The sequence below is a fragment of the Mus caroli genome, unplaced genomic scaffold (genome assembly GCF_978045245.1).
Source record: "Mus caroli unplaced genomic scaffold, Mus_caroli_1 scaffold_18, whole genome shotgun sequence".
Classification (NCBI taxonomy): domain Eukaryota; kingdom Metazoa; phylum Chordata; class Mammalia; order Rodentia; family Muridae; genus Mus; species Mus caroli.
The window spans coordinates 37,441,395-37,466,728 of NW_028227273.1; the positions used below are offsets into that span (position 1 = coordinate 37,441,395).

A 25,334-nucleotide genomic window follows, 5' to 3' on the forward strand; every position below is an offset into this window, starting at 1 on the left:
CCTGGAGGCACTCTAAAACAAACATGTTTAGGTCTTAAGTGAAGAGGTGTGTCTCACCTCTGAGCTGGCTACTCGGTGAGCTTACACAGCACAAGACAATCACTAATATACAGACTTTATCCAAAAACAGTAAAAGTCATATCTGTAGCTTCAGAAGAGAGCTTTTCCATCTAGAACCATAGCTCAGTAGGCAAAGTGCTCACCTTGCAAGTGTAGAGAACTGGTTTCCATTCCCAGAACATACATATACGAGAAATACAGGAATGGTGGTACACAATTACAATTCCACTGCTGGGGCTTATTGACCATCTTAAGCCACAGAGTATATTCCAGGGCATGGAGAGGCCCTGCTACAAAGAAACAAATGAATGGTACCCAAGAGAAATTAAAGCCTAGCATGTCTTCTGGCCTCCATATGCATTCACATATACACACTTATACCTACACATACATGAATACTAAAAGAAGAGAAGAGGGAGAGAGAGGGGGAGGGGAAGGGAGGGGAGGGGAGAGGAGAGGAGAGGAAAAGAAGAAGGAAAGCGATAAGAGAGGGAGAAAGGAGGGGAGAGGGGAGAGAAAGAGGAGGGGAGAGAGAGAAAGGGAAAAAGAAAGATGAGCTTTCACATTTTTTTTTTTTTTTTTGGTTTTTCGAGACAGGGTTTGGGCATGCATCTAAAAGCAATAGAATTGAAGTCAATTGCTATAGGTTGAACATATAATGTCCCCTAAGAATAACTGTATTGGAAGTTTGGCTCCCCACTTGTGACAACAGTGATAAGTGGTAGAAATTTTAGGATGTGAGTCTGGGACAAAATTGGGTCATTGCTGGCATCCTTTAAAGGGCTATTGCTCTTGAACTCATTCTCACTCTCCTCTATAACCATGAGGCTAGATGCCTCTTCGATGTATGCTCCTACTATAATATATTGTGTCTAAACAGACAGGAAGCAGCAGAGCCCAAGCAACCATGGTTGAAACCTCTGAAAGCATGTATCATAACCAAACCTTTCCACTTTAAGAGTTTATTTGTCTCAGGAACTTGTTACAGTAACACAAAGCTGACTGACACACCAGTGGTATCATTACTGTTGTCAAAGTGAGTCAAACACCATTCCTGCCCCCCAAGTTCTCTAGTGCTTCTCCTTACATCTCACTTCAACAAAACCTTCAGCACCCTCTCCCTCTTTCTCTGTGGCTGTTTCCCAGATAGAGCTGTCATATTTCACATTCTACTTCAGTAATGCTTGCCTAGTCACTGTTCCTTACATTTCATCAGCTACATTGGAGATCCTGACTCTTGCTAGGTGCAATGGTGTGTGCCTTTAATCCCAGCATGCAGGAAGCTGGAGCAGGAAGACATTAATGAATCTGAGGCCAGCCTGGTCTTCCCAGTAAATTTCAGGCACACAGGGGCTACATTGTGAGATGAATAAAATGCATTTCCTACATGTATGTTGTTGCCATACCTGAGATCCACCCTGTATTAGTCATGTGACAAATTTCTGAGAGAAACAGTTTAAAACAGGAAACATTAGCTTCAGGGGGTTCCACCCATCATGGCAGCCACAAATCAAAGGAAGAGAGAGAGAAAGTCAGCCTACATCTGTAAGCTGCTTCTTCCTTCACCTGTTTGGCCCAGTGGATCTTGTCAGCTGCTATACAGCCCCACCATTGCTCAAAGACAGTCTTTCCCATCCATCACTGTCCCACAAACCAAGATATTTCTGGAGATAGCCTGAAAGACATACCAAAGAGGATGATTTACCAGTTTCCCAGGTGTCTTTCAATACAATCACTACAACAAACCCTGGATATCCTAGTGAAACCGAAGCACAAGAGGAGGATATTACATCCAATCTTACAAAAATGACAGAGTACTTTAAAAAGGACATTAAAAATCCCTTAATACAATGCAGAAAAATGCATTCAAATAGGTACAGGCATTAAAAGGGGAAGCAAATAAATATAAAGAAATACAGGAAAATATACTCAAACAGGTGAAAAATAAATAAAAAGTGTCCAAGAACTAAAAAGGAAAATAGAAGCAATAAATTAAGCACAAACTAAGGCAATTGCATAGATGGGAAAATTAGGTAAGAGAACATGCACTATAAAAGTAAGCATCACCAACAGAATACAGGAGATGGAAAAGAAAATCTCAGGTGTAAAAGATACAACAGAAGAACTTAATATGTCAGTGAAAGAAACTGACAAATCTAAAAAGTTCATGAAACAAAACATCCATGAAATCTGGAAACTGAAAAGACCAAACCTAAGAGTAGTAGGAATAAAAAAAGGAGAAGATTCCCAGCTCAAAGGTCCAGAAAACAACTTCAGCAACATCATAGAAGAAAATCCCCCTAACCTAAAAGAAAGAGATGCATGTCCTTCTGGTCTGAGTCAGTGCTCTGAGCAGACCTTGGGCACTAGCTGAGCACCCAGTCCCACAATATCCAGAAGAAGCTCGACTCCCAGGTGCTCTAACATGGCCACATGTTAACATGTGGCCACAACATCTGCCCCAATACACCAAAACCGGGAGTAACTAGGACCAGAATCACAGGATCACAGAGACAGCTAGACAATGAGGAGTTCTAACACAATCAGGATTACAGAAGTGACAGGTTCCAGTCACAGACAGAGAGTGCAGGTAGCACTATAGATGACTAGATGGCAAAAGGCAAGCTTAAGAATGTAAGCAACAGAAACGAAGGTAACTGGGCATCATCAGAACCCAGTTCTCCAACCATAGCAAGTCCTGGATACACCATGACACCATAAAAAGCAATATTCAGTTCTAAAATTGCTTCTCATGATGATGATAGAGAACTTTTAGAAGAACATAAATAACTCCCTTTAAAAAATACAGGAGAACACAGGTAAACAGGTAGAATCCACTAAACAGGAAAAACAAAAATGCCTTAAAGAATTACAGGAAAACACAACCAAGCAGGCGAAGGAATTGAACAAGACCATCCAGAATCTAAAATGGAAAGAGAAACACTAAAGAAAACACAAAAGGAGACAGCCCTGGAGTTAGAAAACCTAGGAAAGAGATCAGGAGTCATAGATGCAAGCATCACCAACAGAATACAAGAGATAGAAGAGAGAATATCAGGTGCAGAAGATACCATAGAAAACATTGACACAACAGTCAAAGAAAATGCAAACAGCAAAAACCTCCTAACCCAAAACATCCAGGAAATCCAGGACAAAATGAGAAGACCAAACCTAAGGATAATAGGTATAGAAGAGAGCAAAGATTCCCAACTTAAAGTGCCAGTAAATATCTTCAGCAAAATTATATATATATATATATATATATATATATATATATATATATATATATATATAAAACTTCCCTAACCTAAAGAAAAAGATATCCATGAACATACAAGAAGCTTACAGAATTCCAAATATATTGGACCAGAAAAGAAATTATAGAAGAAAATTTCCCTAACTTAAAGAAAGTGATGCCCATGAACATACAAGAAGCATAGAGAACTATATAGACTAAACCAGAAAAGAAAATCTTCCCATCATGTAATAATCAAAACATCAAATGCATAAAACAAAGAAAGAATATTAAAAGCAGTAAGGGAAAAAGGTCAAGTAACATATAAATTACACCAGACTTCTCACCAGAGACTATGAAAGCTAGAAGATCCTGGGCAGATGTCATGCAGACCCTAGGAGAATACAAATGCCAGCACAGGCTACCCAACCCAACAAAACTCCCAATTACCATAGATGGAAAAACCAAGATATTCCATGACAAAACCAAATTTACAAAATATCTTTCCACAAATTCAGCCCTACAAATGATAGTAAATGAAAAACACCAGCACAAGGAGGGAAACTATACCCTGGAAAAAGCAAGAAAGTGATCTTCTTTCAACAAACCCAATAAATGCAAATCCAAACAACCCTGAGATTCCACCTCACACCAATTAGGATGGCTGAGATCAAAAACTCAGGTGACAGCAGATGCTTGCGAGGATGTGGAGAAAGAGGAACACTCCTCGATTGCTGGTGGGATTGCAAGCTGGTACAACCACTCAGGAAAACAATTTGATGGTTTCTCAAAAAAATTGGACATACCTGAGGATCCAGCCTAACCACTCATGAGCATATACCCAGAATATGCTACAAAATATAACAAGGACACATGTTCCACTATATTCATAGCAGCCATATATATTGTTACCTCTTTCCAGCCTAGCTAGGCTGACCTCAGACCATCCGGCCTCTGAGGCAGAGCCACCTGCTGTCCTGCTTCTCATCACTCTCCTTTGATGTGCCACTACCTGCTACCTGCCTGAGGCCTAACCAGTACTGTGAGATTTTCCAGAGTTAGCACCAAACTGTGATCTTTGGGAGTTCCTCTTGCTCCACATCCTCGCCAGCATCTGCTGTCACCTGAATTTTTGATTTTAGCCATTCTGACTTGTGTGAGGTGGAACCTCAGGATTGTTTTGATTTGCATTTCTCTGATGATTAAGGATGTTGAACATTTTTTCAGGTGCTCCTCTGCCATTCGGTATTCCTCAGGTGAGAATTCTTTGTTTAGCTCTGAGCCGCATTTTTTAATGGGGTTATTTGATTTTCTGGAGTCCACGTTCTTGAGTTCTTTTTATATATTGGATATTAGTCCCCTATCCGATTTGGGATAGGTAAAGATCCTTTTCCCAATCTGTTGGTGGTCTTTTTGTCTTATTGACGGTGTCTTTTGCCTTGCAGAAGCTTTGCAATTTTATGAGGTCCCATTTATCAATTCTCAATCTTAGAGCACAAGCCATATTCAGGAATTTTTCCCCTGTACCCATATCTTTGAGGCTTTTCCCTACTTTCTCCTCTATAAGTTTCAGTGTCTCTGGTTTTATGTGGAGTTCCTTAATCCACTTAGATTTGACCTTAGTACAAGGAGATAGGAATGGATCAATTCGAGTTCTTCTACATGATAACCGCCAGTTGTGCCAGCACCATTTGTTGAAAATGCTGTCTTTTTCCACTGAATGGTTTTAGCTCCCTTGTCAAAGATCAAGTGACCATAGGTGTGTGGGTTCATCTCTGGGTCTTCAATTCTGTTCCATTGGTCTACTTGTCTGTCACTATACCAGTACCATGCAGATTTTATCATAATTGCACTGTAGTACAGCTTAATGTCAGGCATGGTGATTCCACCAGAGGTTCTTTTATTCTTGAGAATAGTTTTTGCTATCCTAGGGTTTGGGTTTTTTATTTATTTTTTTTTGAATTAGGTATTTTCTTCATTTACATTTCAAATGCTATCCCAAAATTCCCCCCAGACCCTCCCCCCCTCCCCTACCCACCCACTCCCACTTTTTGGCCCTGGCATTCCCCAGTACTGAGGCTTATAAACTTTGCAAGACCAAGGGGCCTCTCTTCCCAATGATGGCCGACTAGGCAATCTTCTGATTCATATGCAGTTAGAGACACGAGCTCCAGGGTACTGGATAGTTCATATTGTTGTTCCACCTATAGGGTTGCAGATCCCTTTAGCTCCTTGAGTACTTTCTCTAGCTCCTCCATTGGGGGCCCTGTGTTCCATCCAATAGCTGACTGTAAGCATCCACTTCTGTATTTGCCAGGCCCCGGCATAGACTCCCAAGAGACGGCTACATCAGGGTCCTATCAGCAAAATCTTTCTGGTGTAAGTATTGGTGTCAGCATTTGGAGGCTGATAATGGGATGGATCCCCGGATATGGCAGTCTCTAGTTAGCCCATCCTTTCATCTCAGCTCCAAACTTTGTCTCTGTAACTCCTTCCATGGGTGTTTTGTTCCCAATTCTAAGAAGGGGCAAAGTGTCCACACTTTGGTCTTCGTTCTTCTTGAGTTTCATGTGTTTTGCAAATTGTATCTTATATCTTGGGTATTCTAAGTTTCTGGGCTAATGCCATTTATCAGTGAGTACATATCATGTGAGTTTTTTTGTGACTGGATTACCTCACTCAGGATGATGCCCTCCATTTCAATCTATTTGCCAAGGAATTTCCTAAATTCATTCTTTTTAAGAGCTGAGTAGTACTCCATTGTGTAAATGAACCACATTTTCTATATCCATCCCTCTGTTGAGGGACATCTCTGTTCTTTCCAGCTTCTGGCTATTATAAATAAGTCTGCTATGAACATAGTGGAGCATCTGTCCTTCTTACCAGTTGGAACATTTTCTGGATATATGTGCAGGAGAGGTATTGCGGGATCCTCCGGTAGTACTATGTCCAATTTTCTGAGGAACTGATTTCCAGAGTGGTTGTACAAGCTTGCAATCCCACCAACAATGGAGGAGTGTTCCTCTTTCTCCACATCCTTGCCAGCATCTGCTGTCACATGAATTTTTGATCTTAGCCATTCTGACTGGTGTGAGGTGGAATCTCAGGGTTGTTTTGATTTGTATTTCCTGATAATTAAGGATGCTGAACATTTTTACAGGTGCTTCTCAGCCATTCGGTATTCCTCAGGTGAGAATTCTTTGTTTAGCTCTGAGCCCCATTTTTAATGGGGTTATTTGGTTTTCTGGAGTACACCTTCTTGGGTTCTTTATATATATTGGATACTAGTCCCCTATCTGATTTAGAATTGGTAAAGATCCTTTCCTAATCTGTTGATGGTCTTTTTGTCTTATTGACAGTGTCTTTTGCCTTGCAGAAGCTTTGCAATTTTATGAGGTCCCATTTATCAATTCTCAATCTTGCAGCACAAGCCATTGCTGTTCTATTCAGGAATTTTTCTCCTGTGCCCATATATTCGAGGCTTTTCCCTACTTTCTCCTCTATAAGTTTCAGTGTCTCTGGTTTTATGTGGAGTTCCTTGATACACTTAGATTTGACCTTATTACAAGGAGATAGGAATGGATCAATTCGAGTTCTTCTACATGATAACCACCAGTTGTGCCAGCACCATTTGTTGAAAATGTTGTCTTTTTTCCACTGGATGGTTTTAGCTCCCTTGTCAAAGATCAAGTGACCATAGGTGTGTGGGTTCATTTCTGGGTCTTCAATTCTATTCCATTGGTCTCCTTGTCTGTCGCTATACCAGTGCCATGCAGTTTTTATCACAATTGTTCTGTAGTACAGCTTTAGATTAGGCATGGTGATTCCACCAGAGGTTCTTTTATCATTGAGAAGAGTTTTTGCTATCCTAGGATTTTTATTTTTCCAGATTAATTTGCAGATTGCCCTTTCTATCTCAGTGAAGAATTGAGTTGGAATTTTGATGGGGATAGCATTGAATCTGTAGATTGCTTTCGGCAGGATAGCCATTTTTACTATGTTAATCCTGCCGATGATTGAGCATGGGAGTTCTTTCCATCTTCTGAAATCTTCTTCAATTTCCTTCTTCAGAGACTTGAAGTACTTATCATACAGATATTTCACTTACTTAGTTAGAGTCACACCAAGGTATTTTATATTATTTGTGACTATTGTGAAGGGTGTTGTTTCCCTAATTTCTTTCTCAGCCTGTTTATTTTTTGTGTAGAGAAAGGCCATTGATTTATTTGAGCTAATTTTATATCCAGTTATTGGAATGAAGCTGTTTATCAGGTTTAGGAGTTCTCTGGTGGAATTTTTAGGGTCACTTATATAGACTATCATATCATCTGCAAAAAGTGATATTTTGACTTCTTCCTTTCTAATTTGTATCCCCTTGATCTCCTTTTGTTGTTGAATTGCTCTGGCTAGAGTGTCAAGTACTATATTGAATAGGTAGGGAGAAATTGGGCAGCCTTATCTAGTCCCTGATTTAGTGGGATTGCTTCAAGTTTCTCTCCATTTAGTTTGATGTTGGCTACTGGTTTGCTGTAGATTGCTTTTATTATGTTTAGGTATAGGCCTTGAATTCCTGATCTTTCCAAGACTTTTATCATGAAGCGGTTGTTGGGTTTTGTCAAATGCTTTCAAATGTTCTGTAGATATCTATTAAATCCATTTATTTAATAATTTCTGTTAGTGTCCATGTGTCTCTGTTGAGTTTCTATTTCCACGATCTGTCCATTGATGAAAGTGGTGTGTTGAAGTCTCCCTCTATTATTGTGTGAGGTGCAATGTGGCTTTGAGCTTTACTAAAGTTTCTTTAATGAATGTGGCTGCCCTTGCATTTGGAGCATAGATATTCAGAATTGAGAGTTCATCTTGGTAGATTTTACCTTTGATGAGTATGAGGTGCCTCTCCTTGTCTTTTTTGATAACTTTAGGATGGAAGTCAATTTTATTCGATATTAGAATGGCTACTCCAGCTTGTTTCTTTGGACCATTTGCTTGGAAAATTGTTTTCCAGCCTTTCACTCTGAGTTGATGTCTGTCCTTTTCCCTGAGGTGGGTTTCCTGTAAGCAACAAAATGTTGGGTCCTGTTTGTGTAGCCAGCCTATTGGTCTACGTCTTTTTATTGAGGAATTGAGTCCATTGATGTTAAGAGAAATTAAAGAAAAGTAATTGTTGCTTCCTGTTATTTTTGTTGTTAAAGTTGTGATTCTGTTCTTGAGACTGTCTTCTTTTAGGTTTGTTGAAGGATGACTTTCTTGCTTTTTATAGGATGTAGTTTCCATCCTTGTGTTGGTGTTTTCCCTTTATTATCCTTTGAAGGGGTGGATTCATGGATCGATATTGTGGGAATTTGGTTTTAGCATGGAATACTTTGGTTTCTCCATCTATGATAATTGAGAGTTTTGCTTCGTATAGTAGCCTGGGCTGGCATTTGCGTTCTCTTAGGGTCTGCAAAACATCTGTCCAGGATCTTCTGGCTTTCATAGTCTCTGGTGAGAAGTCTGGTGTAATTCTAATAGGCCTGCCTTTATATATTACTTGACCTTTGTCTCTTACTGCTTTTAATATTCTGTCTTTATTTAGTGCATTTGTTGTTCTGATTATTGTGTGCCGGAAAGACTTTCTTTTCTGGTCCAGTCTATTTGGAATTCTGTAGGCTTCTTGTATGTTCATGGGCATCTCTTTCTTTAGGTTTGGGAAGTTTTTTTCTATAATTTTGTTGAAGATATTTGCTGGCCCTTTAAGTTGAAAATCTTCATTCTCATCTACTCCTATTATCCGTATGTTTGGTCTTCTCATTGTGTCCTGGATCCTGGATGTTTTGAGTTAGGATGTTTTTGCATTTTGTATTTTCTTTGATTGTTGTGCCCATGTAGAGAACATGGAATCTTCTGCACCTGAGATTCTCTCTTCCATCTCTTGTATTCTGTTGCTGATACTCACATCTATGGTTCCAGATTTCTTTCCTAGGGTTTCTACATCCAGCGTTGTCTCACTTTGAGTTTTCTTTATTGTGTCTACTTCCCTTTTTAGATCTTGGATGGTTTTGTTCAAATCCATCACCTGTTTGGTTGTGTTTTCCTGTATTTATTTAAGGACTTCTACCTCTTTAGCAGTGTTCTCCTGTATTTCTGTAAGTGAGTTATTAAAGCCCTTTTTGACGTCCTCTACCAGCATCATGAGATATAATTTTAAATCCTAGTCTTGCGTTTTGGGTGTGTTGGGGTATCCAGGACTGCCTGAGGTGAGAGTGCTGGGTTCTGATGATAGTGAATGGTCTTGGTTTCTGTTAGTAAGATTCTTACATTTGCGTTTCGCCATCTGGTAATCTCTGGAGTTAGTTGTTATAGTTGTCTCTGGTTGGAGCTCGTTCCTCCTGTGATTCTATTAGCCTCTGTCAGCAGACCTGAGAGTCTAGCTCTCTCCTGAGTCTCAGTGGTCAGAGTATTCTCTGCAGGCAAGCTCTCCTCTTGCAGGGAAGGTGCATAGATATCTGGTGTTCGGACCTGCCTCCTGGCTGAAGATGAAGGCTTGAAACAGGGCCTGTCCCAGAAGCTGTGTCACTTCTGCCTATCCCAGAAGCTATGTTGCTTCTGTAGTCTGCACTCTCACCTACGCAGACTAGTCTCTGAGGGATCAGGGACCCAAGATGGCTCCCCCACCTGCTCCAGCAGAGCCCTCCCAGGCAAACACCTGTCCTCTGGTGGAAAAGGTGCCCAGATGTCTGGAGCCTGAATTGGTGTCTGTCCCAGAAGCTATGTCACTTCTCAGTTTTTGCCATTCTTGAAGACCAGTCTTAGTCTGTGGTGATAGGATAGGATCACCATGATATTATTTCAATCTTCTTGTATCGGTTGAGGGTTGTTTTGTGACCAATTATATGGTCAATTTTGGAGAAGGTACTATGAAGTGCTGAGAGGAAGATGTATTCTTTTGTTTTAGGGTGAGATGTTCTATAGATATCTCTTAAATCTATTTGGTTCATAACCTCTCTTAGTTTCACTGTGTCTCTTTTTAGTTTCTGTTTCAATGTCTGGTCCATTGGTGAATTACATGGATGGAAATGGAGAGGAGCCTGAGGAAAAGAAGGTCAGAGACAGGCCCAAAGTGGGATCCAGCTCAAAGAGAGGTTCCCAAGGCCTGACACTATTACTGAAACTATGGAGCACTCACAAAAAGGGACCTAACATGACTGCACTCCAGAAGACCCAACAAGCAGCTGAAAGAGTCAGATGCAGATATTTGCACCCAACCAATGGACAGAAGCAGCTGACTCCTGTTGTTGAAAGAGGGAAGGCTGAAGAAAGCTGAGAAGAGGGATCCTGTAGGAGGACCAGCAGTCTCAATTAATCTGGACCCCCAAGATCTCTCAAACACTGAACCACCAAATAGATAGGATATACCAGCTGATATGAGGCCCCCAACATACATACAGTAGAGGACTTCCAGGTCTGTGTTCATTCAGAGATGATGCACCTAACCCTCAAGAGACTGGAGGCCCCAGGGAGTTTAGAGTTCAGGTGGACTGGGTGGTGGGGGACATCCACATGGAGACAGTGGGGTGGGGAGGAGGTATGGGATGTGGAACAGTCAGACAGTGGATGGGGGAGGAATAAAACTTGGAGTGTAAAAATAATTAATTAATTAATTAAAATAATAATAATAATGGATTTGGATGAGTCTAGAAAAAAAAGAAATTGTATATTTTTGAACTCATGTTTTAGAGTTTTTTTCTACAGCATTAAGGGCTGTCCTGAAGGTCCCAGCATTTACCATTTTGCTGAGACATTAGCCACACCTTTGCCTCCTGGACTCATGTTGTCTGATTATCATAGAATCATTAATGTTAACAAGAGAAGACATTCCTTAAAGGATGAAAGTAAAATATGTTCATTATTATACACACAAGATTTATGTCCATGAAAGGCATTGATGCTCTTGAAGGCCTATGTCCCCACCAAGGCCATACTGGACTCAGCAGGCCAATACCCAAAATACATGAAGAACTCAAGAAATTAGATACAAACAATCCAAATAACCTGATTAATAAATGAAGTACAGAGCTAATCAGAGAATTCTCAACAGAGGAATCTCAATGGCCGAAAAATATCTAAAGATATGTTCAACATCCTTAGTCTTCAGAGAAATGCAAACCAAAATGACTTTGAGATTCTACCTTAAACCCATCAGAACGTCTAAGATCAAAATCTCAAAGGACAGCACATGCTGGCAAGGTTGTGGAGCAAGGAGAACACTCCCCACTGCTAGTGGAAGTGCAAACTTGTACAAGTACTCTGTAAATCAATCTGATGGTTTCTCAAAAGATTGGGAATAGTTCTACCTCAAGATCCAGCTATACCACTTCTGGGCATATATTCAAAACATGAATCACCATTCTACAAGGACACTTGCTGAACTATGTTCATAGGCTTTATCATAATTACCAGAAACTGGAAAAAAATCTAGATGTCTTTCAACTGAAGAATGGATACCGAAAATGTGGTATATCAAAATAATGGAATACTACTCAGCCATTAAAAACAAGGGCATCATGAAATTTGCAGGCAAATGGATGGAACTAGAAAATATCATCCGGAGTAAGGTAACCCAGATGCAAAAGATATGCATGGTATGTACTCACTTATAAGGAGATATTAGCTATAAAGTACAGGATACTGTGCTATTATCCACAAACTCATAGAAAACAAATAACAAGTAGGGCCCAAGGGAAGATGGTTGAATCTTTCTTAGAAGAGGAAACAACATAGATATCAGAGGTCCCTTATACATTTGGAGCTTGGTTCATGTAGGTCCCCTAACAATTGGAGCAGGGGCTGTCCCTGTCTCTGTTGCCTACCATTGGATCCCCATTCCTAGCTGTATTGCCTGGTTAAGTCTCAGTGGTAAAGAATGGATAGCTAGAACTAGATGCCCCAGGGCTGGATTGTACCCAAGGGAAGCTTCACCTTCTCTAAGGAGAAGGGGAGAGAATAATGGGGAAGTTGTTTGTAAGGCAGAACTGGGAGGAGAAGAGGGGGGAGGTGCAATTATGATGTAAAGTGAATAAATAAATTAGTTAATGATGCTCTAAGGAAAAGAGAAAAATGCTCTAGAATAATGATGTGGCGTAGTGACAAACCTTTTCCCAATATCAAACCAAGAGGTACAATCCAATTATCACCTCAGATGGGAAAACTAGAAATATCTGAACAAGGAAATGATTATCATATCTTAAATCACATAATAGACAAACCACAAAGGTTTGTTTGAATGAATTAATGACACATTCTCTATGTCATGTCTGATCTTAGCTAAGTGATTGGTAAACTGTAAATGTCATTAATATCAAACCTTCTTTGCTGTGGATTAGAGGTTTTAAAGATATGTGGACAGAAAGCTATGGGAACCCGAATACAAGTCACACCCTGAAAATCAGTCTTTCCCTCAAAGGTATGCATTACCGAGGTACTCTGTCTGAATCGTCTGACTGGCATTCTCAGAGGATATCAGAAGAGCAGCTAACATGGTGCTTTCCACAGTCTCCAGCAAGATGGTGCCCAGAGTGGATGTCTCCTCCTTGCTGAGCTCAAACCATGTGGGCGCTTGCTCCAGCACAAGGGAGACACTTGTAGCTGCACTCTGCAAGGAAAGAAACATTTGCTAACGTTCTTTCTCGCCTCTTCAACTCTTCCTCTCCCTCCTGTTCCTCCTCCTCCTCCATCTTCTCCTACTATTCCTCCTCTCCCCTGTCCCTGCTCCTCTTCATCCTCAGTCTTCTTCAATCCATGCCCCTCTCCCTTCTCCTCCTGCTCCTCCTGCTGTTCCTCCTCCTTCTCCCTCTCCTTTTGCTGTTCCTCCTCTCCCCTTCCTTTCCCTGCTCCCCCTCCTCCACAGGTTTCTTCTCCCCATACCCCTCTCCCTTCTCCTACTCCTCCTCTTGCTCTCTCTCCTCCTGTTACCCTTCTCTCCCCTTCCTCTCTCTGTTCCTCCTCCTCCCTAGGATCTTCCTCTCCATGTTCCTCTTCTTCCTCCTGTTCCTCCTTCTTCTCCTCCCTCTCTTGTTAGCAAAATAATCTATGCTCTCTCTAGCCCTAGGATAAAAAGGGGTTAAGGATGAAGCAAAAGAAGAAGCTACTCTTTTGGGATAGCATTGGAAATGTAAATGAGGAAAATACCTAATAAAAAATATATAGAAGAAGAAGGAGAAGGGGAAGAAGGGGAAGAAGGGGAAGGGGAAGAAGGGGAAGGGGAAGAAGGGGAAGAAGGGGAAGGGGAAGAAGGGGAAGGGGAAGGGGAAGAAGAAGGGGAAGGGGAAGAAGAAGGGGAAGGGGAAGAAGGGGAAGGGGAAGGGGAAGAAGGGGAAGGGGAAGGGGAAGGGGAAGGGGAAGGGGAAGGGGAAGAAGAAGAAGAAGAAGAAGAAGAAGAAGAAGAAGAAGAAGAAGAAGAAGAAGAAGAAGAAGAAGAAGAAGAAGAAGAAGAAGAAGAAGAAGAAGAAGAAGAAGAAGAAGAAGAAGAAGAAGAAGAAGAAGAAGAAGAAGAAGAAGAAGAAGAAGAAGAAGAAGAAGAAGAAGAAGAAGAAGAAACTACTCAGAAGATGGCCTAGTCGGCCATCATTGGGAAGAGAGGCCCCTTGGTCTTGCAAACTTTATATGCTTCAGTACAGGGGAACACCAGGGCCAAGAAGTGGGAGTGGGTGGGTAGGGGGAGTGGGGGGGAGGGTATGAGGGAGTTTTGGGATAGCATTTGAAATGTAAATGAAGAAAATACCTAATAAAAAATACTAAAAATAAAAAAATTAAGAAGGAAAAAGAAGAAGGAAGAGGAGGAGGAGCAGGAGGAGGAGGAGGAGGAGAAAGAAGGAGAAGGAGGAGGAGAAGAAGGAGAAGAAGCAGCTACTGAGTGTGGGGACACAGTTGGGAAAATCACAGGACTCAGAAGGCTGAGACTAATGGGTCCTGGGCTACATAGCAAGTTATAGGCCAGTCCAAGTGACAGCAAGACCCTGTTTCATAAACAAAAAGAGCCAAAATCACCATCCTCTCAGCTCCATTTCTACACTTAAGAGACCCTGTTAGGAATGTTTAAGTTCGGTTTTGCCTTTGCAGGATACAGTAAGCCAGTCCCTAAGCCAATCTATACTCCACATGCTCTTTGACCCAGAAACTGTTTTAGGGATTAATCTCTTCAGATATATCTAAATAATTTTTCAAAGAGCTCGCTCAGTGGTGGTCATTTTAAATGCTTTCTGATATATTAACTTCTCAAAAAGCAGTTTAACAGTTTCAACATGGAATCCAGTCACATGATAGCTGACAGATACGTTAGGAAAGAATGCTGTACAAAGCAACATATGTGAAAAATCAACAGGGCACCTGCATGCACTGAGGAAAGAACATACAAACTAACATTCATATGCTATTTTGGCTTAGGAACAACAGCAAGTTTGAAATGTACTTCAGAGACTCATACCTGGCCAGAGTACTCAAAGTGACTAAAGAACACTCAGTTCTAGACAGAATATGTATGTCAGCTTCTACTCTCAAGACCTAGGGAACATTCAGATGAGGAGACAGAAAGCACTGAAGGGCTAAGAGATGAGGAAGAGCGTCATGAATGCTGCAATCACGAACACAGCAGCCATGAACCAGACCAGCACAAGACCATGGATCACAGAGCTCCCCACAAGGCTCCATCTTTTCCTGTGATACTAATGACTGTCAATAACTATCATGAGGTGGGTGTCTTTTTGTACTAATAGTGGAGTGTTGGGGGATGGTTTGGGGCACTATGTGTACTCTGATGCTGATTTCTGTGCCCAGAGATCAGATGATAGTCCAGACACTACATTGTCATGATTACTGAATGATCTCCTATATCTATGTTGTATAAAGAATTCTTCCCAATTATCTCTGATTGGTTACTAAAGAGATGATCAGTCTATGGCTGGGAAGAAAAGGCAGTACTTCCATTCTGAAGGGTAGAGTCCCAAAAGGAGAGAGAAAAGAAAAGAAGAGGTGGTCATGAGGAAGAAGGTCTAGGAGGAGTCATGATGAGCTGGTCACTAAGGGATTCATGATGAGGATACACATGAACCAGAGCAAGCCAGGGCAAGACTCAGACTGCAAGTAACATAGGGCCTTGGCTGGGAAGAACATAGTTTACAGTAGATGAACATCTGCCCAATCATGGCTGTCTTAGTTAGGGTTTTACTGCTGTGAACAGACACCATGACCAAGGCAAGTCTTATAAAAAACAACATTTAATTGGGGCTGGCTTATAGGTTCAGAGGTTCAGTCCATTATCATCAAGATAGGAGCATGGCAGTATCCAGGCAGGCATGGTACAGGAGAAGCTGAGAGATCTACATCTTCATCTGAAGGCTGCTAGCAGAGTATTGGCTTCCAGGCAGCTAAGATGAGGGTCTTAAAGCCCACACCCACAGTGACACACCTATTCCAACAAGGCCACACCTCCAGATGGTGCCACTCCCTGGTCCAAGAATATACAAACCATCACAATGGCCCTTAGATCTTTTTAATTATCTTAATAGGTCTTTATGCCAATTATTTAGAGCTGCAATAGAAATAGATAAGGCTATTGCTCTTAACTGACAGTCTACAGTGTAGTTAATGGGGACTAGGTGGGCAGAAGTCATCCCAGGAGAAAGAAAGGGGATATCAGAGGGTAATGGGGAAAACATACACAATGCAGTGGACAGGCATGCAGACGGATATATGAAAGTGTTAAAACTAATAAAAAAATGTTATCAAATGTGTTGTAAATATGGGCTGAAATGGCTCAGAGGTCAAGAGCACACACTGATCTTACAGAATGTTCAGGTTTGGTTCTAGTAACAACTTTGGGTGGCTCACAACTGCCTGTAACTCCAGCTCCAGTGATATCTGATACATTTGGCTTCTGTGGGAATTTACACATAAGATGTATAAAGCTGACAAAGACAAATCCTTACAAATATAAGTATGCTGTTTATATTTCTAGCATATAAGAATAAAAAACTATATAGAATTGTGAAATAGAGCATATGCATGCATGTGTGTTAGTGTGTGTGCAACCACACTGGCTACATGCTCATGTAGAGGTCAAATGCCAAGTGTGGCTCTTGCATTCCAGATGCCAGATGCCATTAATCTAGTTGAGACAAGATCCTTTATTGGCCTAGAAATCACCAAATAGACTATGCTGAATGGTCAGTCTCCAGGCTCTGCTTCTCTGTTCTGGAATTCCAATGAATGAGCTATGCCTAGCTTTTGTCTTTTTGTATGTGGATTCTGGGGATAGAACCCAGGTTTTCTTTCCTTTTTTTTTTGTGAACATTTAAAGTTTTTTATTAGATATTTTCTTCATTTACATTTCAAATGCTATCCCAAAAGTCCCCTATACCCTCCCCCTGCCCTACTCCCCTACCCACTCACTCCCACTTCTTGGCCCTGGCATTCCCCTGTACTAGGGCATATAAAGTTTGCAAGACCAAGGGCCTCTCTTCCGAATGATGGCCCACTAGGCTATCTTCTGCTACCTATGCAGCTAGAGACACAAGCTCTGGGGGTACTGGTTAGTTCATATTGTTGTTCCACCTATAGGGTTGCAAACCCCTTCAGCTCCTTGGGTACTTTCTCTAGCTCCTCCATTGGGGGCCCTGTAGAACCCAGGTTTTCATGCTTACAAATCAGCCCTTTACCTGCTGAGCCAAAACCTGAGTCAGATATGCATACTTTAATTATCGTATGTAAGCATATACCTACATACCACCTTATTTAGTATGGAGCCAAATCCATGAGAATTGAGACTCAGATCCCATTACATACATCAAGTGTCTCACAGACAAACAAGGGACCCAATGCCCCATTTTAGCCTCCACAGATAACTGCACAACAGAGAGAGAGAGAGAGGGAGAGAGAGAGAGAGAGAGAGAGAGAGAGAGAGAGAGAGAGAGAGAGAGAGAGAGAGAGAGAGAGAGAGAGGAAGAGACAGACATCAATAAAGAAGGTGCTCTCCTTACCTGTAAGGACACTGGGGCACTTTTGTTCTCACAGGTGTTATCCAGGATGGTGAAGGTAGCATTCACAAGTGTACAGAAGGAAGCCTGTGTTCCAAGAGAAAGAGCACTTTTGAGTACTGGCTAGTCTGTCATGAATTGCAAAGTGGAAAAACTGAGTAATAAAGTTCAACATATGAGTAGTTCAAATTCCTGAGTCTCCATTCTCAGGGAAATAAATACTCATCCCATAAAGTCCTCATTGCAGAGAAGCTGGGTGGCAGATAACAGATGCATTCACTCTAGAGGGTCCTGGAATCCCCTGCCCAGCAGGGAGATGGTAGTTCATAATAGCCTCATGTGTACTTCATGAATAACCAGGAGAGGTAAAGACTCCAGTTACAAACTGAAGTCAAGAAAAAAAAATGTCCTAAAGTGACCTGATTTGACCAGAGCACACTGAATATCCATGTTGAAACAGCCCCAATATACTCAGATGGTGTGCAGAGTTGTTACACACTGCCCTGACTTCATTCCTGTTGCCTGGATAAAAAAAATACCTCGACAAAAAGCAACTTGGGAAAGAAATGGTTTGTTTTAGTTTACAATTCTAAGCCACCATCCATCATGGTGGTAACTGAAGGAAGGAACCTGAAAAGACTCATCATGGCCATAGTCAGTAACACTGAGTGATGAGCATCTGTTTTCTCATACTCTTGCTGGTGCTGAGGTCTATGTCTCCACTGTTACACAGTTTAGGAACCTGTGCCTGGGAAATGATACTGCCCACTGTAGACTTGGCCTTTCCACATCAATTAGCTTAATTAAGATACCCCACATAGAGAGAGAGACATGCTCAAAGGCCATCACAATATAGACAACCTTCAATGAAATTCTCTTTCCAATAGATTGTAGGTTGACTCAAACTGACAATTGAAATTAATTATCAAGGCCAGGCATGGTGGTGCACATCTCTTTTCTTAGCACTCCCATAATAATCAAAACACTAAATACAGAGAGAGAGAGAGAGAGAGAGAGAGAGAGAGAGAGAGAGAGAGAGAGAGAGAGAATTAAAAGCAGTAAGGGGAAAATGTCAGAAACATATAAAGGCAGACCTATCAGAATCACACCAGACTTCTCACCAGAGACTATGAAAGCCAGAAGATACTGGGCAGATGCATACAGACCCTAAGAGAACACAAATGCCAGCCAAGACTGCTATAACCAACAAAACTCACAATTGAATAGGTGGAGAAACTAAGAAATTCCATGACAAAACCAAATTTACACAATATCTTTCCACAAATCCAGCCCTGCAAAGGATAATAGATGGAAAACACCAACACAAGGAGGGAAACTAAACCCTAGAAAAAGCAAGGACATAATCTTCTTTCAACAAACCCAAAAGAAGATAGCCACACAAGCATAATAATAACATCAAAAATAACAGGAAGCAACAATCACTATTCCTTAATATCTCTTAACATCAATGGACTCAATTCCCCAATAAAAACGCATAGACTAATAGACTGGATATGTAAACAGAACCCAGCATTTTGTTGCATACAAGAAAAACATCTCAGTGTCAAAGACAAACACTACCTCAGAGTAAAGGCTGGAAAACAATTTTCCAAGCAAATGGTCTCAAGAAACAAGCTGGAATAGCCAATCTAAGATCATATAAAATCGACTTTCAACCGAAAGTCATAAAAAAAAAAAAAAGATAATGAAGGACATTGCATACTCATCAAAGGAAAAATTTACCAAGAACTCTCAATTCTGTCTATGCTCCAAATGCAAGGGCACACACATTCATAAAAGAAACTTTACTAAAACTCAAAGCGTACATTGTACCCCACACAATAATAGTGGGAGATTTCAACACCCACTCTCAGCAATGAATCAATGGAAATGTGATCATGGAAACACAAACTAAATAGATACAGTGAAACTAAGAAAAGTTATGAACCAAATGGATTTAACAGATATCTACAGAATATTTCATCCTAAATCAAAAGAATATACCATCTTCTTAGCACCTCATAGTACCTTCTCCAAAATTGACCATCGGTCACAAAACAGACCTCAACAGATATAAAAAGATTGAAAAAATCCCATGCCTCCTATCAGATCAGTATGGATTAAGGCTGGTCTTCAATAGCAATAGAAACATCAGAAAGCCCACATACACATGAAAGCTGAACAACACTCTACTCAATGATAACTTATTCAAAGAAGAAATAAAGAAAGAAGTTAAAGACTTTAGAATTTCATGAAAATGAAGGTAAAATACAGTCAATCCTATGGGACACAATAAGAGCAGTGCTAAGAGGAAAAATATAGCTCTGAGTGCCTCCAAAAAGAAACTGGAGAGAGCATACACTGAAAGCTTAACAGAATACCTGAAAGCTCTAGACAAAAAGGAGCAAATACACCAAAAAGAAGTAGAAGGAATGAAATAATTAAACTCAAGGCTGAAATCAACCAAGTAGAAACAAAAAGAACTATACAAAGAATCAACAAAATAAGGAGCTAGTTCTTTGAGAAAATCAATAAAATAGATAAACCCTTAGCCAGACTAACCAGAGGGCACAGGGGCAGTATCCAAATTAATAAAATCAGAAATGAAAAGGGAGATATAACAACAGAAACTTGGGAAATTCAAAAAATCATCAGATCCTGCTACCAACGCCGACACTCAACACAGCTGGAAAATCTGGATGAAATGGACAATTTCGCTCTTCCGGTCAGAAAAGCACCTGAGCAGCTGGGGCGCAGGGTCTGCTGACACTCGCCAACTGCCCACAACACCCGCCACAGGATCTTAAGACTTCTGGTGAGGGGAGCACAGCTTCTGCTCCAATCCAATTGCGCGGGACCTGAGACTGCATTAGTTAGGGAAGCAGAAACCAGCCTGAGTAGGGCCACAGGCCTCACCCGGCCGGATCAGCGCCAGGGTAGCGGGAGCGCAGGGTTGCCTGACACCCGCCAGCTACCCACGACCCCCGCCGCAGGATTTTGGGACTGCTGGTGAGTGGAACACAGCTTCTGCTCCAGTCCAATCACGCGGGACCTGAGACTGCTCTGGTTGGGGAGAGAGAAATCCGGCCCACACAGGGCCACAAGCCTCTTCCGGTCAGAAAAGCACCTGAGCAGCTGGGGCGCAGGGTCTGCTGACACTCGCCAACTGCCCACAACACCCGCCACAGGATCTTAAGACCTCTGGTGAGGGGAGCACAGCTTCTGCTCCAATCCAATTGCGCGGGACCTGAGACTGCATTAGTTAGGGAAGCAGAAACCGGCCTGAGTAGGACCACAGGCCTCATCCGGCTGGATCAGCGCCGGGGTAGCGGGAGCGCAGGGTTGCCTGACACCCGCCAGCTACCCACGACCCCCGCCGCAGGATTTTGGGACTGCTGGTGAGTGGAACACAGCTTCTGCTCCAATCCAATTGCGCGGGACCTGAGACTGCATTAGTTAGGGAAGCAGAAACCGGCCTGAGTAGGGCCACAGGCCTCACCCGGCCGGATCAGCGCCAGGGTAGCGGGAGCGCAGGGTTGCCTGACACCCGCCAGCTACCCACGACCCCCGCCGCAGGATTTTGGGACTGCTGGTGAGTGGAACACAGCTTCTGCTCCAGTCCAATCACGCGGGACCTGAGACTGCTCTGGTTGGGGAGAGAGAAATCCGGCCCACACAGGGCCACAAGCCTCTTCCGGTCAGAAAAGCACCTGAGCAGCTGGGGCGCAGGGTCTGCTGACACTCGCCAACTGCCCACAACACCCGCCACAGGATCTTAAGACTTCTGGTGAGGGGAGCACAGCTTCTGCTCCAATCCAATTGCGCGGGACCTGAGACTGCATTAGTTAGGGAAGCAGAAACCAGCCTGAGTAGGGCCACAGGCCTCACCCGGCCGGATCAGCGCCAGGGTAGCGGGAGCGCAGGGTTGCCTGACACCCGCCAGCTACCCACGACCCCCGCCGCAGGATTTTGGGACTGCTGGTGAGTGGAACACAGCTTCTGCTCCAATCTTTAAATAGTGACAACGATAACAACTAACCCCAGAGATTACCAGATGGCGAAAGGTAAACGTAATAATCTTACTAACAGAAACCAAGACCAGTCACCATCATCAGAACCCAGCACCCCCACTTCACCCAGTCCAGGGCACCCCAACACACCGGAAAAGCTAGACACGGATTTAAAAGCATATCTCCTGATGATGATAGAGGACTTCAAGAAGGACGTTAATAACACACTTAAAGAAATGCAGGAGAACACTGCTAAAAAGGAAGAAGACAATAAAGAGAAAGCACAAAAATCCCTTAAAGAATTGCAGGAGAACACTGCTAAAGAGTTACAAATCCTTAAAGAAAAACATGATAACATAATCAAACAGGTAGAAGTCCTTACAGAAAAACAGGAAAACACATCCAAACAGATGATGGAAATGAACAAAACCATACTAGACCTAAAAAGGGAAGTAGACACAATAAAGAAAACCCAAAATGAGGCAACACTGGAGATAGAAACCCTAGGAAAGAAATCTGGAACCATAGATGCAAGCATCAGCAACAGAATACAAGAGATGGAAGAGAGAATCTCAGGTGCAGAAGATTCCATAGAGAACATCGGCACAACAATCAAGGAAAATGGAAAATGCAAAAAGATCCTAACTCAAAACATCCAAGAAATACAGGACATAATGAGAAGACCAAACCTACGGATAATAGGAGTGGATGAGAATGAAGATTTTCAACTCAAAGGACCAGCAAACATCTTCAACAAAATTATAGAAGAAAACTTCCCAAATCTAAAGAAAGAGATGCCCATGAACATACAAGAAGCCTACAGAACTCCAAATAGACTGGATCAGAAAAGAAATACCTCCCGACACATAATAATCAGAGCAACAAATGCTCTAAATAAAGATAGAATACTAAAAGCAGTAAGAGAAAAAGGCCAAGTAACATATAAAGGCAAGCCTATCAGAATTACACCAGATTTTTCACCAGAGACTATGAAAGCCAGAAGATCCTGGACAGATGTTATACAGACACTAAAAGAACACAAATTCCAGCCCAGGCTACTATACCCAGCCAAACTCTCAATTAACATAGATGGAGAAACCAAAGTATTCCACGACAAAACCAAATTCACACATTATCTCTCCACGAATCCAGCCCTTCAAAGGATAATAACAGAAAAAAACCAATACAAGGACAGGAACCACGCCCTAGAATCAACAAGAAGGTAATCCCTCAACAAACCTAAAAGAAGACAGCCACAAGAACAAAATGCCAACTTTAACATCAAAAATAACAGGAAACACCAATTTCTTTTCCTTAATATCTCTTAATATCAATGGACTCAACTCCCCGATAAAAAGACATAGACTAACAAACTGGCTACACAAACAAGACCCAACATTTTGCTGCTTACAGGAAACTCATCTCAGAGAAAAGGATAGACACTACCTCAGAATGAAAGGCTGGAAAACAATTCTCCAAGCAAATGGCATGAAGAAACAAGCTGGAGTAGCCATTCTAATATCTGATAAGATTGACTTCCAACCCAAAGTCATTAAAAAAGACAGGGAGGGACACTTCATACTCATCAAAGGTAAAATCCTCCAAGAGGAACTATCAATCCTGAATATCTATGCTCCAAATACAAAGGCAGCCACATTCATTAAAGAAACTTTAGTAAATCTCAAAGCACACATTGCACCTCATACAATAATAGTGGGAGACTTCAACACACCACTTTCACCAATGGACAGATCATGGAAACAGAAACTAAACAGGGACACAGTGAAACTAAGAGAAATTATGAATCAAATGGATCTGGCAGATATCTACAGAACATTCTATCCTAAAACAAAAGGATATACCTTCTTCTCAGCACCTCATGGTACCTTCTCCAAAATTGACCACATAATTGGTCACAAAACAGGCCTCAACAGATATAAAAATATTGAAATTGTCCCATGCATCCTATCAGATCACCATGGACTAAGGCTGATCTTCAATAACAAAATAAATAATAGAAAGCCAACCTTCACATGGAAACTGAACAACACTCTTCTCAATGATACCTTGGTCAAGGAAGGAATAAAGAAAGAAATTAAGGACTTTTTAGAGTTCAATGAAAATGAAGCCACAACATACCCAAACTTATGGGACGCAATGAAAGCATTTTTAAGAGGAAAACTCATAGCTCTGAGTGCCTCCAAAAGGAAACTAGAGAGAGCACACATTAGCAGCTTGACAACACACCTAAAAGCACTAGAACAAAAGGAAGCAAATTCACCCAAGAGGAGTAGACGGCAGGAAATAATCAAACTCAGGGGTGAAATCAACCAAGTGGAAACAAGAAAAACTATTCAAAGAATCAACCAATCAAGGAGCTGGTTCTTTGAGAAAATCAACAAGATAGATAAACCCTTAGCCAGACTCACTAGAGGGCGCAGGGAAAGCATCCTAATTAACAAAATCAGAAATGAAAAAGGAGACATAACAACAGATCCTGAAGACATCCAAAACACCATCAGATCCTTCTACCAAAGGCTATACTCAACAAAACTGGAGAACCTGGATGAAATGGACAAGTTCCTAGACAGATATCAGGTACCAAAGTTGAATCAAGATCAGGTTAATGATCTAAACAGCCCTATATCCCCCAAAGAAATAGAAGCAGTCATTAATAGTCTCCCAACTAAAAAAAGCCCAGGACCAGATGGGTTTAGTGCAGAGTTCTATCAGACCTTCAAAGAAGATCTAATCCCAGTTCTTCACAAACTATTCCACAAAATAGAAACAGAAGGTACTCTACCCAACTCATTCTATGAAGCCACAATTACTCTGATACCTAAACCACAAAAAGACCCAACAAAGATAGAAAACTTCAGACCAATATCCCTTATGAATATTGATGCAAAAATCCTCAATAAAGTTCTTGCTAACCGAATCCAAGAACACATCAAAACAATCATCCATCCTGACCAAGTAGGTTTCATCCCAGGGATGCAGGGATGGTTCAATATACGGAAATCCATCAACGTAATCCAGTAAATAAACAATCTCAAAGATAAAAACCACATGGTCATCTCCTTAGATGCGGAAAAAGCATTTGACAAGATCCAACACCCATTCATGATAAAAGTCTTGGAAAGATCAGGAATTCAAGGCCCATACCTAAACATGATAAAAGCAATCTACAGCAAACCAGTAGCCAACATCAAAGTAAATGGTGAGAAGCTTGAAGCAATCCCTCTAAAATCAGGGACTAGACAAGGCTGTCCACTTTCTCCATACCTATTCAACATTGTACTTGAAGTCCTAGCCAGAGCAATTCGACAACAAAAGGAGATCAAAGGGATACAAATTGGAAAAGAGGAAGTCAAAATATCACTTTTTGCAGATGATATGATAGTATATATAAGTGACCCTAAAAATTCCACCAGAGAACTCCTAAGCCTGATAAACAGCTTCGGTGAAGTAGCTGGATATAAAATTAACTCAAACAAATCAATGGCCTTTCTCTACACAAAGAATAAACAGGCTGAGAAAGAAATTAGGGAAACAACACCCTTCTCAATAGTCACAAATAATATAAAATATCTTGGCGTGACTCTAACTAAGGAAGTGAAAGATCTGTATAATAAAAACTTCAAGTCTCTGAAGAAAGAAATTATAGAAGATCTCAGAAGATGGAAAGATCTCCCATGCTCATGGATTGGCAGGATCAACATTGTAAAAATGGCTATCTTGCCAAAAGCAATCTACAGATTCAATGCAATCCCCATCAAAATTCCAAATCAATTCTTCAACGAATTAGAAAGAGCAATCTGCAAATTCATCTGGAATAACAAAAAACCTAGGATAGCAAAAACTCTTCTCAAGGATAAAAGAACCTCTGGTGGAATCACCATGCCGGACCTAAAGCTTTACTACAGAGCAATTGTGATAAAAACTGCATGGTACTGGTATAGTGACAGACAAATAGACCAATGGAATAGAATTGAAGACCCAGAAATGAACCCACACACC

The 25,334-nt window shown here is 41.4% G+C and overlaps 1 protein-coding gene across 1 annotated transcript in view; it reads right to left on the bottom strand.

Annotated features, from left to right (window-relative positions):
- Adgre1 (adhesion G protein-coupled receptor E1) overlaps window positions 1-25,334 on the bottom strand; it is a 117,600-nt gene that overhangs the window by 49,408 nt on the left and 42,858 nt on the right. The window contains exons 11-12 of the mRNA XM_021186488.3: window positions 17,308-17,391; window positions 12,749-12,926 (exon numbers count right to left, since the gene is read on the bottom strand). Of these exons, the coding sequence (XP_021042147.3) occupies window positions 12,749-12,926; window positions 17,308-17,391 (262 nt within the window). The remainder of the gene's footprint in view (window positions 1-12,748; window positions 12,927-17,307; window positions 17,392-25,334) is intronic.